The 12746-nt window shown below is 43.8% G+C and overlaps 1 protein-coding gene across 12 annotated transcripts in view; it reads left to right on the top strand.

The window, feature by feature from the left end:
• Positions 1-12746, top strand: part of CDC42BPA (CDC42 binding protein kinase alpha) — a 281126-nt gene that overhangs the window by 73872 nt on the left and 194508 nt on the right. For 11 of the 12 annotated variants that reach the window (XR_008319045.1, XR_008319037.1, XM_053307023.1 and 8 more), the window contains exon 2: positions 704-795. Coding sequence is in view for 9 of the 12 variants with exons in the window: in XM_053307023.1 (XP_053162998.1) it covers positions 704-795 (92 nt within the window). In the remaining 3 variants the exon portion in view is untranslated. Of the gene's footprint in view, positions 1-703; positions 796-3289; positions 3309-12746 lie in introns of those variants that run through there. The other variant, XM_053307020.1, reaches the window with a different exon arrangement.

The following is a 12746-nucleotide window of genomic DNA, read 5'->3' on the forward strand; positions in this document are numbered from 1 at the left end:
TGTTCTGCATTCTGTTCCACCTTTATATTTTATGATATCTCTGGAATTACCAGATAAAAATGAAGAGAGGACAGAAGAGGATTAACACTTGGCAGGTCAGCTTTTCACAGCCCTGTATAATAAGCTGCGCTGCCTCTTTTTAAAAAGCTGTTTTCTGAACTGTTAAAAAAACTATTAACAACTTGTTAACAACTGAGAGGTAGAAGAACTGTGATAGGATCTCCCAACTTTTAATCCAACCTGTGGGGAAGGGCTTCGATTCTGATGAGAGCAGTGGTGCTAGAAGAAGGGGCATTTCCTCTTACAGTGTTTCCCTCATCTAAATTAGGTGAATGCATCTAAATACAACAACTTGTACTGAAGTCAGATGAAGGGTTGAATGGTTGTTTGCAGTTATGCTCTATGAAATTGTTCCAACAATGAATAGCCTTCTAAGCCTGTAAGCTTTAAATTGTAGCTATTACCGCAAACCATTACAAATGTAATGTGTGAATGCTGGAGAGAAACTGCCAGGTTTTTCTGTACATAATCCTCTCTACCATAAATGTGCCAGCAAATCCAGATACTCTGAATTAGTTTTATGTTCGGTTGTGCTGAATACTTGGTAACCGCTATTCTGAAGTGTTGTCCTTATAAAGGTGGTTAAATATATTATGAATGTTACTCTGCTTTTTAAAATGATTGATATTTTCCTTTGTTTCAGCCAAGCCTTTCACTTCTAAAGTGAAACAGATGCGATTACATAAAGAAGACTTTGAAATCTTGAAGGTGATTGGCCGAGGAGCCTTTGGGGAGGTAAGAATTACTTTGAGGTTAATCTATGCCAGTGGTATTCCATAGGAAAAGTTTACTAATACAGTGGAAACATTGTACATACAATTAAATCTCAGAAGATACCTTTGAGACCTTCTGATGTGGAAGTATATTGTATAGAGCTTTGGGGCATTTTTCTTGTCTTCATAGAAAAGTATATATTTATACTTTTTCTTCCATTCAGTGGTTTGGTCTTCTGCATTGCACCAGGGCATCAGTATTTAAAAGCTTTCCTCATGATATTTTATTGCCTTCAGTATTGACTTGTGGGCTGTAGGGTATGTAAGATCCTAGTAAATTGTGTTCTTTGAAATGAAGGATATTTCCAGCATCTGTCTGTATAGTCACGCTATCGGGTGATTGATTATCTGGAAAGTTCTTCCTTATAGTGGCCCCTTGAGTCTGTACATGCTTAAAGTCTCTAAATTATGAATTTTCGTGGTACAGGAACATAATCCTGCTCAACTTTCCATGTGGTTATATATGCCACAGAATTGGATAGCTCTTCCCCAATTTGTCTGTTTTCAAGAGACTGTTTAATTTGACTCATGTTCTTCAACCATATGCATTATTTAGTTTTGTTTTCACTCTTACTGTGAAATGTAATTTCTCTGAAATGCCTAAGGTCCAAGTCAAACTAACAGCAACATTATTTTATCAATTTTTTTCAATAACGGGGGGAAAACCCCATAGAGGAAAGCTTTTCTTAAGGATTTGTTAACTAAGTGGCCTATAAGCAAAGGATAGGAATAAAAGGATTAGTTGCAATGAACATATGTAAGCAGTGGGATTTCCCCAATGATCTGTGATGGTACTGGTCCATTTAACATCCATAAATTATCTGGAGTCAGGACTGAGCAGTGAAGTAGCCAAGTTTGCAGATGAGCCCTGTGCTCAGACATCTGTGGCAAAAGACTCAAAGTGCAGGGTGAAAAGGGTCCCTTTCCTGGGAGATCCAAAGTATTCTATGCCCTCTAGTGGCCACTTCAAGGTAGGATGGGGATCGCTCCCTCAGCTCCCCACCGCCACCACTGTCGCTCTCAGCACATATGGGCCTCAGTTCAGGCTAGCGAGGAGATTCTGAATTCCCCCAAAGTAGCAGAGTTGTCAAGGTAGACCCAATATGTAGAAATTTGTGCCATTGGAAGAAAATCTTTGTGTCCCAGAAAAGGGCAACTCTCTGAAATGCATTTGGTTTATTTTCACATTAAACTCCAATTTTTGCACCTTTTAAAGAGTTTGCCACCTCTTCGTTTTGGCTGTGGGATAGAGAGGAGCCTAGGAAGCAATCAGTGTGGGAGGGGAAGATAGCAGTCCCCTGCCTTGTAAAGGCTTATTGCTAGAACACGGAGCTGCAAGATGATAGTCAATGATTGCAGCTCCTTGGTGTCAGATGTTCAGTCTACATAACTGGATGTAGTTTACAGGGGAAATCCCTGTGGTGTACCACAAGGGGTTCAGGCGTTTCTTAATTTAGAATGAGGAATTGGATGTGACATCCCTGTGTCACTTTACCCTAAGACAAGGATTGTTTATGTTAGTCCAAATCTTCAAATGTAAGTAAGTGCTGCCTTTGGAAAGTTAAATGGAAAAAAGCAACTAAGTCCTTCACATTCCTACCACTTCTTGGGTGTTTCTTTAAATCTTTCCCTTTCCAGTAAGCAGTAGGAATGTGTTAGCAGCTCCCCAGCTCCCCCCCCCAACCCCAGCTAGGTGCATCCATTAAAATATTTGAAGAAGAAAAGGCAAATGTGTTGATGTGCAAGTACATGAGAGACCTAACCTTGTGAGAGGCAGGAACAGTTTGACAGCAAGCCAGACAGCATTACTGTTTGTGGGAAATATGGAAAACAGTTAGAAGAAGGATTTTGGCTCCCCACCCCCCCCTCCAAACTAAAACCAAAATGTTTATATCAGCACATACCAAGCATTTTTAACAGGCTGCTCATGGAGGAAAAATACACTTAAAAAAATATTAAATGTTCAGTTTTAATAAATCACAGTGACCAGACTTTTGAGTGGGTGGAGAGGGGAAGGGAAGAGAAGAGTAACTGCCATTTCACACACACACTCACACACTCACACACTCACACACTCACACACTCACACACTCACACACTCACACACACACGGTTTAACTCTTGTAAGTTAGTGCTTTTGTGTTTGTATCTTGCTAGTGATGAAGGTGAAGTTCAGATTGTAGGAATTAGAATGATAAACTCTCCAAGTGAAAATGCTTATTTAGAGAGCAAAGCATTTTTATTTAGAGGGTTTATCATTCTAATTCCCACGATCTGAGCTTGAGTTAGACTTCTCTATATTTGCACCTGGATGCATAGTGAACTTGTATTGGAGTTTGCCCATTAGCACCACTGCCCTCTTCTCCAGTATTGTAGATGCTGGAAAGAGGGAAGGAAAGAATGAGAAAGGGAGCCAGAGACCTTCAGAATGAGAGAAGGTCAAGGAAGGAGTTGACTGCCCCGCTCTAGTTCCAGGTAAGCATAGGGAAAGAGGTCCTATGGATGTAAGCTGATAGTATCTGTACTGTTTTCTGTGTTCACAGTGAAGGCTCTCATATGTGAAATTGCTGATTTCCTAGCTAAAATATGTAACTTGTCCCTACAATCTGGAGGACTGGAAAGTAGCCAGTGTAACTCCGATTTTCAAAAAGGGATCTGGGGCAATACGGGAAATTACAGGCTGGTCAGCTTAACATTGGTACTAGGTAAATTGATGGAAAGCATGCTTAAGGACAAAATGGTTAAATATATACAGGTGAAACTCAGAAAATTAGAATATTGTGCAAAAGTCCATTAATTTCAGTAATGCAAATTAAAAGGTGAAACTGATATATGAGACAGACGTATTACATGCAAAGCGAGATAAGTCAAGCCTTAATTTGTTATAATTGTGATGATCATGGCGTACAGCTCATGAAAACCCCAAATCCACAATCCCAGAAAATTAGAATATTACATGGAACCAAGAAGACAAGGATTGAAGAATAGAACAATATTGGACCTCTGAAAAGTATAAGCATGCATATGTATTCAGTACTTGGTTTGGGCCCCTTTTGCAGCAATTACTGCCTCAATGCGGCGTGGCATGGATGCTATCGGCCTGTGGCACTGATGAGGTATTATGGAAGATCAGGATGCTTCATTAGCGGCCTTCAGCAATTCTGCATTGTTTGGTCTCATGTCTCTCATCCTTCTCTTGGCAATGCCCCATAGATTCTCTATGGGGTCAGGTCAGGCGAGTTTGCTGGCCAGTCAAGCACAGTACACTGTATAATTTTCAGAGGTCCGATATTGTTCTATTCTTCAATCCTTGTCTTCTTGGTTCCATGTAATATTCTAATTTTCTGAGATTGTGGATTTGGGGTTTTCATGAGCTGTATGCCATGATCATCACAATTATAACAAATTAAGGCTTGACTTATCTCGCTTTGCATGTAATGCGTCTGTCTCATATATCAGTTTCACCTTTTAATTGGCATTACTGAAATTAATGGACTTTTGCACGATATTCTAATTTTCCGAGTTTCACCTGTAGAAGAAAAGAACCAGCATGGCTTCTGCAAGGGCAAATCTTACCTCACTGACCATTTTGAGAGTGTCAGCAGGTATGTGGATAAAGGTGACATAGTATACTTGGACTTCCAAAAAGCTTTTGACAAAGTTCCCCACCAAAGGCTCTTGAGTAAACTTAGCAGTCATGAGATAAGGAGACAGGTTCATGTGTGAATCGGTAACTGGTTGAAGGACAGGAAACAGAGGGCAGGAATAAATGGACAGTTTTCACAGTGGAGGTAGGTAGGAAGTGGGGTCCCTCAGGGATCTGTACTGGGACCAGTGCTCTTTAACTTGTTCATAAATTATCTAGAAGCTGGGGTAAGCAGTTAAGTGACCAAATTTGCAAATTACACTAAACTATAGTGAAATCCACAACTGATTGTGAGGAGCTTCAAAAAGATCTCTCCAAACTGGGAGTGTGGGTGACAAAATAGCAAATGCGGTTCAGTGTAAGCAAGTGTAAAGTGATGCATATTGGGGCAAAGAACCCAAATTCCACACATATGCTGATGGGATCTGAGCTGTTGGTGACTGACCAGGAGAGAGATCTTGGGGTCCTGGTGGACAGTTCATTGAAAGTGTTGTCCCATTGTACGGCAGCTGTGAAAAAAGCTAATTCCATGCTAGGAATCATTAGGAGGGGAATTGAAAATAAAAATGCTAATATTATAATGCCCTTATACAAATCTATGGTGCGGCCACATCTGGAGTACGGCATACAGCTTTGGTCAACCTATCTTAGGAAGGATATTGTAGAACTGGGAAAGGTGCAGAAGAGGGCAACCAAAATGATTAGAGGCCTGGAGCATCTTCTTTATGAGACTAGGCTATAGCATCTGGGGCTCTTTACCTTGGAAAAGAGGCAACTGAGGGGAGACATAATTGAGATATATAAAACTATGCATGGAGTGATGGACAGAGAGAAATTTTTCTCCCTCTCTCACAATACTAGAACCAGGGGTCACTCCATGAAACTGAAAGTGGTTAAATTTAGAACTGATAAGAGGAAGTACTTTTTCACACAATGCATAATTAATCTATAGAATTCTTTGCCATGGGATGTGGTGATAGCCACCAGCCTGAATGGCTTTAAAAGGGGCTTAGACATATTCATGGAAGACAGGTCTATCAGTGGCTACTAGTCTGGTGGCTGTGGGCCACCTCCAGCCTCAGAGGCACGATGCCTCTCAATACCAGTTGCAGAGGAGATACAGCAGGAGAGAGGACATGCCCTCACCTCTTGCCTGTGGGCTCCCCAGAGGCATCTGGTGGGCCATTGTGTGAAACAGGATGCTGGATTAGATAGGTCTTGGGCCTGATCCAGCAGGGCTGTTCTTATGTAAAGTCTTATACTTACCATCTTTTTCTGATTCGGAAATGTTTGCATGTATATTACTTAGATGGCCATGAGGCAGATTCCTATGTTTCTCTGACTTCTCTGACAGGGAGTAAGCATATAGTGGTAGAAAACAGAGTACGTAATATCAACAATTTTATTTACAAACCTGCTTGTCCTCAGAGGAATGGGTGGCAGCCTTTGGGCTCTGAGCTGACAGAGGCAGGATTGGGGGGGGGAGGGGTGTGTTATTGTTGGATGACTCTGAGGTTCCCATCACCATGATCTTGGGCAAAACCTTCAAATTCTATCTTTGAATCAGTGGATTCAAATATGGTCTGAAGGCTATCGTTTTCAGAGTCTCCCACCCCATTTGATAGGCAACATTTCTTGAACTCTCGTCATATAATGAAAGAATCTATTGCCTCCCATGCCTCTTTGATCCACCAGACAATAACATAAATGTCTGGCTTCTTCCAGTGGCCTGATGGAGTAAGTACCCTCACCCCAAAGTAATCCATTCTGCCAATTCTTCCTCATTAGCTGCTTGAAGAGCCAATTGCAGCTCACATCCATTACCTGCAACTGGTTCGTCGTCCGCGCTGGGATGATTACAAGGTCAATGTGGTTTCTGAAGAGGATTGAATTTACAGATTGCATTCTGTGGTACCTGAACATGTCTAGTACCAGCATTTGGCAGCTTCTGGTGGTATTTTCCAACCAGACAGCTCTGAGCCAGTCCTTGCTTAAATGTTGATCCATCCATGCCCATCTGTGTGCACATACTAGCACCACACCATACTAGCACCGTCTCACATTCTTGGGTAGTGTCTTCCTTTTAAGCATGATGTACGGAGGCAACATTTCACTGTTGCCAAGTGCCCACAGCATCACCATGAACCAGTTCTTCTCATTCCCAGTCATTCTTAGCCTGTGAGGAAGGTGGTGGTGCTTAGTGGTGTCTGGTAGCATTTGCTATTTGTCTGGTAGAGTACCAATGTTGCTTATGGAGCTGCAGTATGAACCACTGATACTGGCACTGCTGGTGCTCAAAGTCCTGTAGCAGATGTTAAGTTACTGAAGTGCGCCCCCAGATGGACAGCTTATGCCATCACATAAAGAGGTGGTACCATTTTGCAGTGGCCTTGAGGGTGCTGAGGGGACATATCCTTAGAGAAAGCTGAATTGATTCAGAGTGGATTTCCCCAGTGCTGACAGCACACCCTTGGGATCACCTATCCAGAACATACTGGAGCAGTGGCCGTGCCAGTTCTGGGTGCTGAGCCCTGCGGCCATGCTCTGCAGCCTGTGAAAGCGGACTTTGAGATTGAAGGTAAGTCTATTTTCTCCATGGGTGCACATTTGCCTCATTTACCCCAAATTCTGGGTCTGCTGCATTGCGCTATGTCCACAACTTTAAGTTTAATGGTGGTAATGTAGCTGACTCTTCTTGCTGCAGTGGAGCTCCTGGCAGTGCGGGGCAGGGGTGTGTGGAATGGAGAGAGATGGAACCAGGCTCCACTCCGAGGGGCACCTGACTCTCAGGAACATCCTGGCTTGTGAAACATAAAGGTTTGTTTGTCATTCGCCGTGCTTGTTGTCTTTCAGTTGTCTGGAAGAAAGCTCAGCTTGGATGGGGGATGAGGCAGAGTGCTGATGATTGTAGCAGGCTGGCCCAGAGAGTCAGGGAGAGCATTCAAACAAAATCTGTGAAGAAGTAGCAGCAGAAGTGAGGTCTGGAAACAGTATGGTTTCTAAGCAGCCTAATCCCTGGCATGAGGAGGACCCTGGCTCTTTAACCAAAAGCCTGGAACTAAAGCAAAAGCCAGACCCTGGAACCAACACCCCAGCTCCCCACTGCCTTTCCCAGCCTTGCCCTGAAACCAGCAACCAGCCCTGCTGCACAGCAGGCTTGGAGGATCAAGAAGAGGTTCTTTGCTGGAGCCAAAAGAGGATGGAGCTCTCTGGAGGCTTTTGTTCCCATTCAGGAAGAGAGGCAAACTGAAAGGAAGCAATGGCTCCAAACCCATTATAACACTCAAGCTTAAGAAGCACACCGCTGGAGACAAGGAACCATGTCCGGCATGTGCTTGGCTCTTTATCTCCCCATGAACTTCACAAGGTTGCCTGTGCAAGAGAGAAACCTGGCCTGGGAGTCGGGCGACAAAAACTGAACACTAATCCTAGGAAGGGGGCATGGAAAGGGTGGAGCCAGCTTCACCTCTTCCCCCTGGATGTCAGGGGACCAAGCCTGAAACTTGAGCCTGGAAAGTGGGGGAGGGATACCAACTCCTCCTGTCCACCTGGGAGTTTTTTTTGGGGGGGCAACCCCCAAACCTTAAGCCAGGAAGGGAGACTGGGAAGGGGTGAACCACCTCTCTCTCCTGCCTCGACGCCAGGGGACAAACCTTGAACCAGGAAGGGTGCATTGAAAAGGAGTCAGCTCAGTGATTCTGGAGCTTCCAATGGGGATGGATTTGATTGCTTCACCCAGGAAGGAGTTCCACAGAACTGTGTACTGTTTTGGATTCAGCCCAGTCTTTGACAGGCTCTCAGGGAAGCTGTACTCACACTTGGACATGTGCCTGGAGACTTATAGGATGACAGGGTTTTTTGAACCAGTGGCAGCTGGGTGCCCCCATCCACTTGGAGGGGATTATAGTCTGGTTTACCACACCATCTCTGCCCAGAAAGAGGCCTGGAAGTGAGACAATCACCTCCCTCTGCCTGCCTGGAGACCAGAGGACAAACCTTGAGCCAGGAAAGTGGCCTGGAGATGGGTGAACGCACCTTGCTCTGTCTACCTGGAGGCCAGGGGACAAACCTTGGAGCTTAAGCCAGGAAAGGTGCCTAAATCTGGGTGGAGACTGGCTTGGCACAGGGGGTGAAGCATGGCACTTCTACCCAGGAAGGGGGCTTGGATGAGGGGCAGGAAACCTGGAGTCCAGGTTTACCCTTGTTTCCCCAAACATCAAGCTAAAGAAAGTTGCCTAAAGCTGGGGTGCAGACTGGCTTGGCACAGGGGGAGAACCATGGAACTTCTACCTAGGAAAGGGTACTTGAATTATTTACTAGTGGCAGCCTTAATCTATGGTCTGCAGTAAAGAATACAATTTCCAGGGCCTTTCTCTTGGAAACTTTTTACATTTTTTTTTTTTTTAGCTTTTGGATTTTATAGTTCTCTTTTTCTTACCCCAATAATCCTCATTCATTTCCTCAGCTTGTGAACATATTGAAATATTCATAGATCTCATGCACTGGATCAGAAGCAAGGAGTTGTTCATTCTGGACATTAAACATTAGTATTGATACATTAAACTGAGTAATTTAATTGGCTAATACTGTTACAAAGAGACTACCTACATTCTAGCCTCAACAATGAGTGGATTCACTCCATCCTGATTGATAACTGTCAATCAGTAGCCCCCTCCTTCTCTGCTAAGGTTGAACAAGTTTGAAGAGAGACCTGCTATCAAGTTGGCTTCCCCAGCAGTTTTATCACAGCCATGTACTCCAGTTAAATATAATACCTGAAAAAATATAGCACACAGTTCTGCTATTAACATATACCTTCAGCCCACAAAACAGTGAAATGGGAAAGTTTTTATTTGCAACCAGTTCCACAGGAACTGTGGCATAATGCAAAATGTGAAAACGTACAAAACTAATGCAATATTAGTTTAATTTATTTCTGTGTGTGTGTGTGCGCGCACACACACACAGCAATTATATATAATTTTTTTTTTTAACTTCATTCAAAGAACACTCAGCTGTGTACTTGTAAAGTGCTGTGTAACCTTTGGTGACTTCTAGAGAATGTTTTGCCTTTGGAGGATAAGAATAGCTGGTTGTGAATGGTAAAATCTTTAGAAAAACCAAGCCCTGGGAAATTTGTACCAGATGTAAGTAGATGAGAAATGTATTAAGCATTGCTGGGGAGAGACATTAACATTCTCTGAACAGATGAAACTAAATAAGTGAGTCTGCTGTCCCCTCATTTTAATATATTCCTGGATACTAAGTTATTTTTACAAGTTCAATATTGTGAAAGAGGCCAGACCTGATTATTATACCATAGCGATTCTGGGAACTAATAATTATTTCATCCAACTTTTGGTGTTACAGTTCCTGTCTTACACTTTTAAAATAAGAGTTCACCATGCTGTACTAGCTTGATGCAGTTTCTTGAGCTCTTGAAAAGATCCTTATATGATACTTATTTCATCAAACTATCATTTGCTGTAAGCTTGAGAGGGTTTTCCTCTTCAAATTATTTGGATCAACGTAGAGAGGGGTTGTAGTTGCATGGAGATAATGCAAGATGTAGATGTAGGTCATTTACCCACAGGATAAAGACACCAATCTTTTTGACAGCTACTGCTGTGTAACCAGTGTGGAAACTAGTGATGTGTGAGCCGGCTTGCATCTGGCCTGGTTTGGGTGGACCGAGATTGAACCGGATTGGCTTCCAGGTTTGAGCTGGACTGCTTCCCGGTTCGCAGAACCAGCTCGTGGGCCAGTTTGTGTGTGGGGGCGGGTGTACTTGTAAAGGGGAATCTGGCTAGGATTCTCCTTTACAAGTACAGGGGATTACTTAAGCTAAAAAGGCTCCCCTTAGCCTTTAATTTGGGGCTGGGAGAGAAGACAAAAGGCTTTCTTTTACTTTTTAAAATGAAGCCCCAAACTGGGCCACAGCCAGCCCAGACTGCCATCTGGGAGTCCTCCATGGTAGATGGAGGAGTCCCCATTGCTGACTCCCAAGCCTCTGCCGACAGTGGGGTTTCATTTTAAAAGGTAAAAGAGAGCTTTCCCGCTCCCCACCACATTAAAGGTTAAGGAAAGCCTTTTTAGCTTAGGGAATCCCCTGTACTTGTAAAGGGGAATCGGAACTGGCCGGGCTCAGTTGAGCCCAAGCCTCCTGGGGCAGCTTGAACCTTCCAGATTTGAGCCAAATGGGGATAACCGGTTCGGTACACAACCCTAGTGGAAATACACATTTAATATTTTTTATTATAACTTGGAAGTGTTTTCCTTTGCAAGTGATGAAAGTATGGAATAGGTTGATATGTGGTTCTTAAAATTTACATTTTTCTGAGTACTAGCCGACCCCCGCACAGAGCATCTGTGTGCTCTTTGGGGCTGGCTACCACTCCCCACCCCCACCTGCCCCAGTCTCCGGCCGGGTCGAGTGTTGGGCCCAGGCTGCCGGGTGAGTGCTGCCGCCGTGGCTGGGCCGAGTGTCGCCGCCGCAGCCGAGCCTGCTGCCTCGCATCCGCGGCCAGGCCCTCCGCCGCTGCCGCGGCCGGGCCCGCCGCCGCCTTGCTGCTGCGGCCGCCTAGCTGGCCAGTTCTCCTGGGTGCACCTCTGCCAATCAGGCGCCTCTGCTGCCCAGCCAATCAGCTGAGCGCTGAGACTCACATTCCAAGGCACACCCAGGAGAATTAATGTTTCCCAGTTTAGGTGTGGGGCATTCCTACCTGACCATCTACCATGAGACTAGAATTCTGATTTCATATTTTCCCCAAAATTTTACAGAATCCAACATGAGAAGGAACTGCCAATTTACAAAATATGGCTCCATATATACAACAGGCAAACTTCAACCAATTTCATTCAGTACCCTTAAACAAGAGAAATTATTGGATGCTTTGTATGAGGTAAATGGTAAATTAGAAAACTCAGAAGAAGAAGAAAAGCACAAATCCTAAAGTAGTCTGTATTCATGGTACATTAATGGAATAGGAGCAGTTTCATTGTGGATGTGCACGATAGCAGTTTCACTAGGGATGTGCATGAATCAAAATCTGCTATTCAGTTCAAGGTCAAATTGAATCACAGACACCCGCCCCTCCTCTGATTTGTCAAAAGCTGGCTTGCCTTGATGAATCAGCCCCAAATTACCCAAATCAATTTGGTTGATTTGTGTGCCATTTTTAGGCCTGTTTTGCTGGGGAAAGGGCCTCCAAAAAGGCGCTTTTTTCTGGGGAGAGCTGGTATACCAATTGGGATCAGCAGGTAGACCAGCTCTCCTCTTTAGACTTGGCACATCAACCCACATCGGAGGACAGGTCTACCCAGCGGGTTGATGCTCTAAGACTGGAGCGGAAAGCTTGTCTACCCACTGATCCCAGTTGGTAGACTAGCTCTTCCTGGAAAACACCAACTTGAGACCCGTTTCCCCAGCAGAACCAGCCTCCAAAATGGCCTTTGAATTGCCTGAAACAATTCAGGGTGATTCTCCTCAACCCCAAAATGGTTCCTCTATTTTGAGGGTGATTCAATTTGGGGTTGAATTTGCGAATCATCCCCGATTTGATGGCAAATCAAATTGCATACCCCTGCTTTCTGGACAGTGAAGGTGACACCAGAATCTCCTGGTTGATGGGAGAGTCCTTGCTGTGGCTTTTCCTGAAAACAGGAGCAATCCTTGTGTGAGAGAGAACCACAACATGGACTCCAATAGAGTAATGCTGCAAAGGGAGATATGCTCTACGTAGTGCTAAATGGTTTCATTAATAGGGCTGCTTACAACCAAGCTACATAATGTGCAGAATGAGGTGATAGAATTCTGAGTACTACTTTAGATTGCAGATGGGGACACACCATCTTTTTTTTTCATTTCCCACCATGTAAAAAACTCCCTGTATATAGTAACAGCACATTAGAGAGAGAAATTTAGAGTTAACCTCTTCTCAATATGCTAGTTTATTTACATGCATCATATGAAAGACCATACAAAAATTTGCATGTCTTGCTCCTCCAATGTGAAGTGGTGCTGTCAAGCATTCTACCACCTCAGTCTGTCATATATGCTGTTAATGCTTTGTAAACTCCCCTCTCTTTTCTTCATGGAATCTGTTGTTCTAAAATTATAAAATAGTCTGAACTAACACAAAGGATAAAAGTGATATATGGGGGGGAAAGCTTTGCCCAGGAAAAAGGAGCAATGGGTAGATTGGTATGGAATTTGGCAAGAAGAGGTCAAGTCAAATCCTTTCTGAGTAAGAATGCCAGAGGAAATC

The sequence above is a fragment of the Hemicordylus capensis genome, chromosome 1 (genome assembly GCF_027244095.1).
Source record: "Hemicordylus capensis ecotype Gifberg chromosome 1, rHemCap1.1.pri, whole genome shotgun sequence".
Taxonomy (NCBI): Eukaryota; Metazoa; Chordata; class Lepidosauria; order Squamata; family Cordylidae; genus Hemicordylus; species Hemicordylus capensis.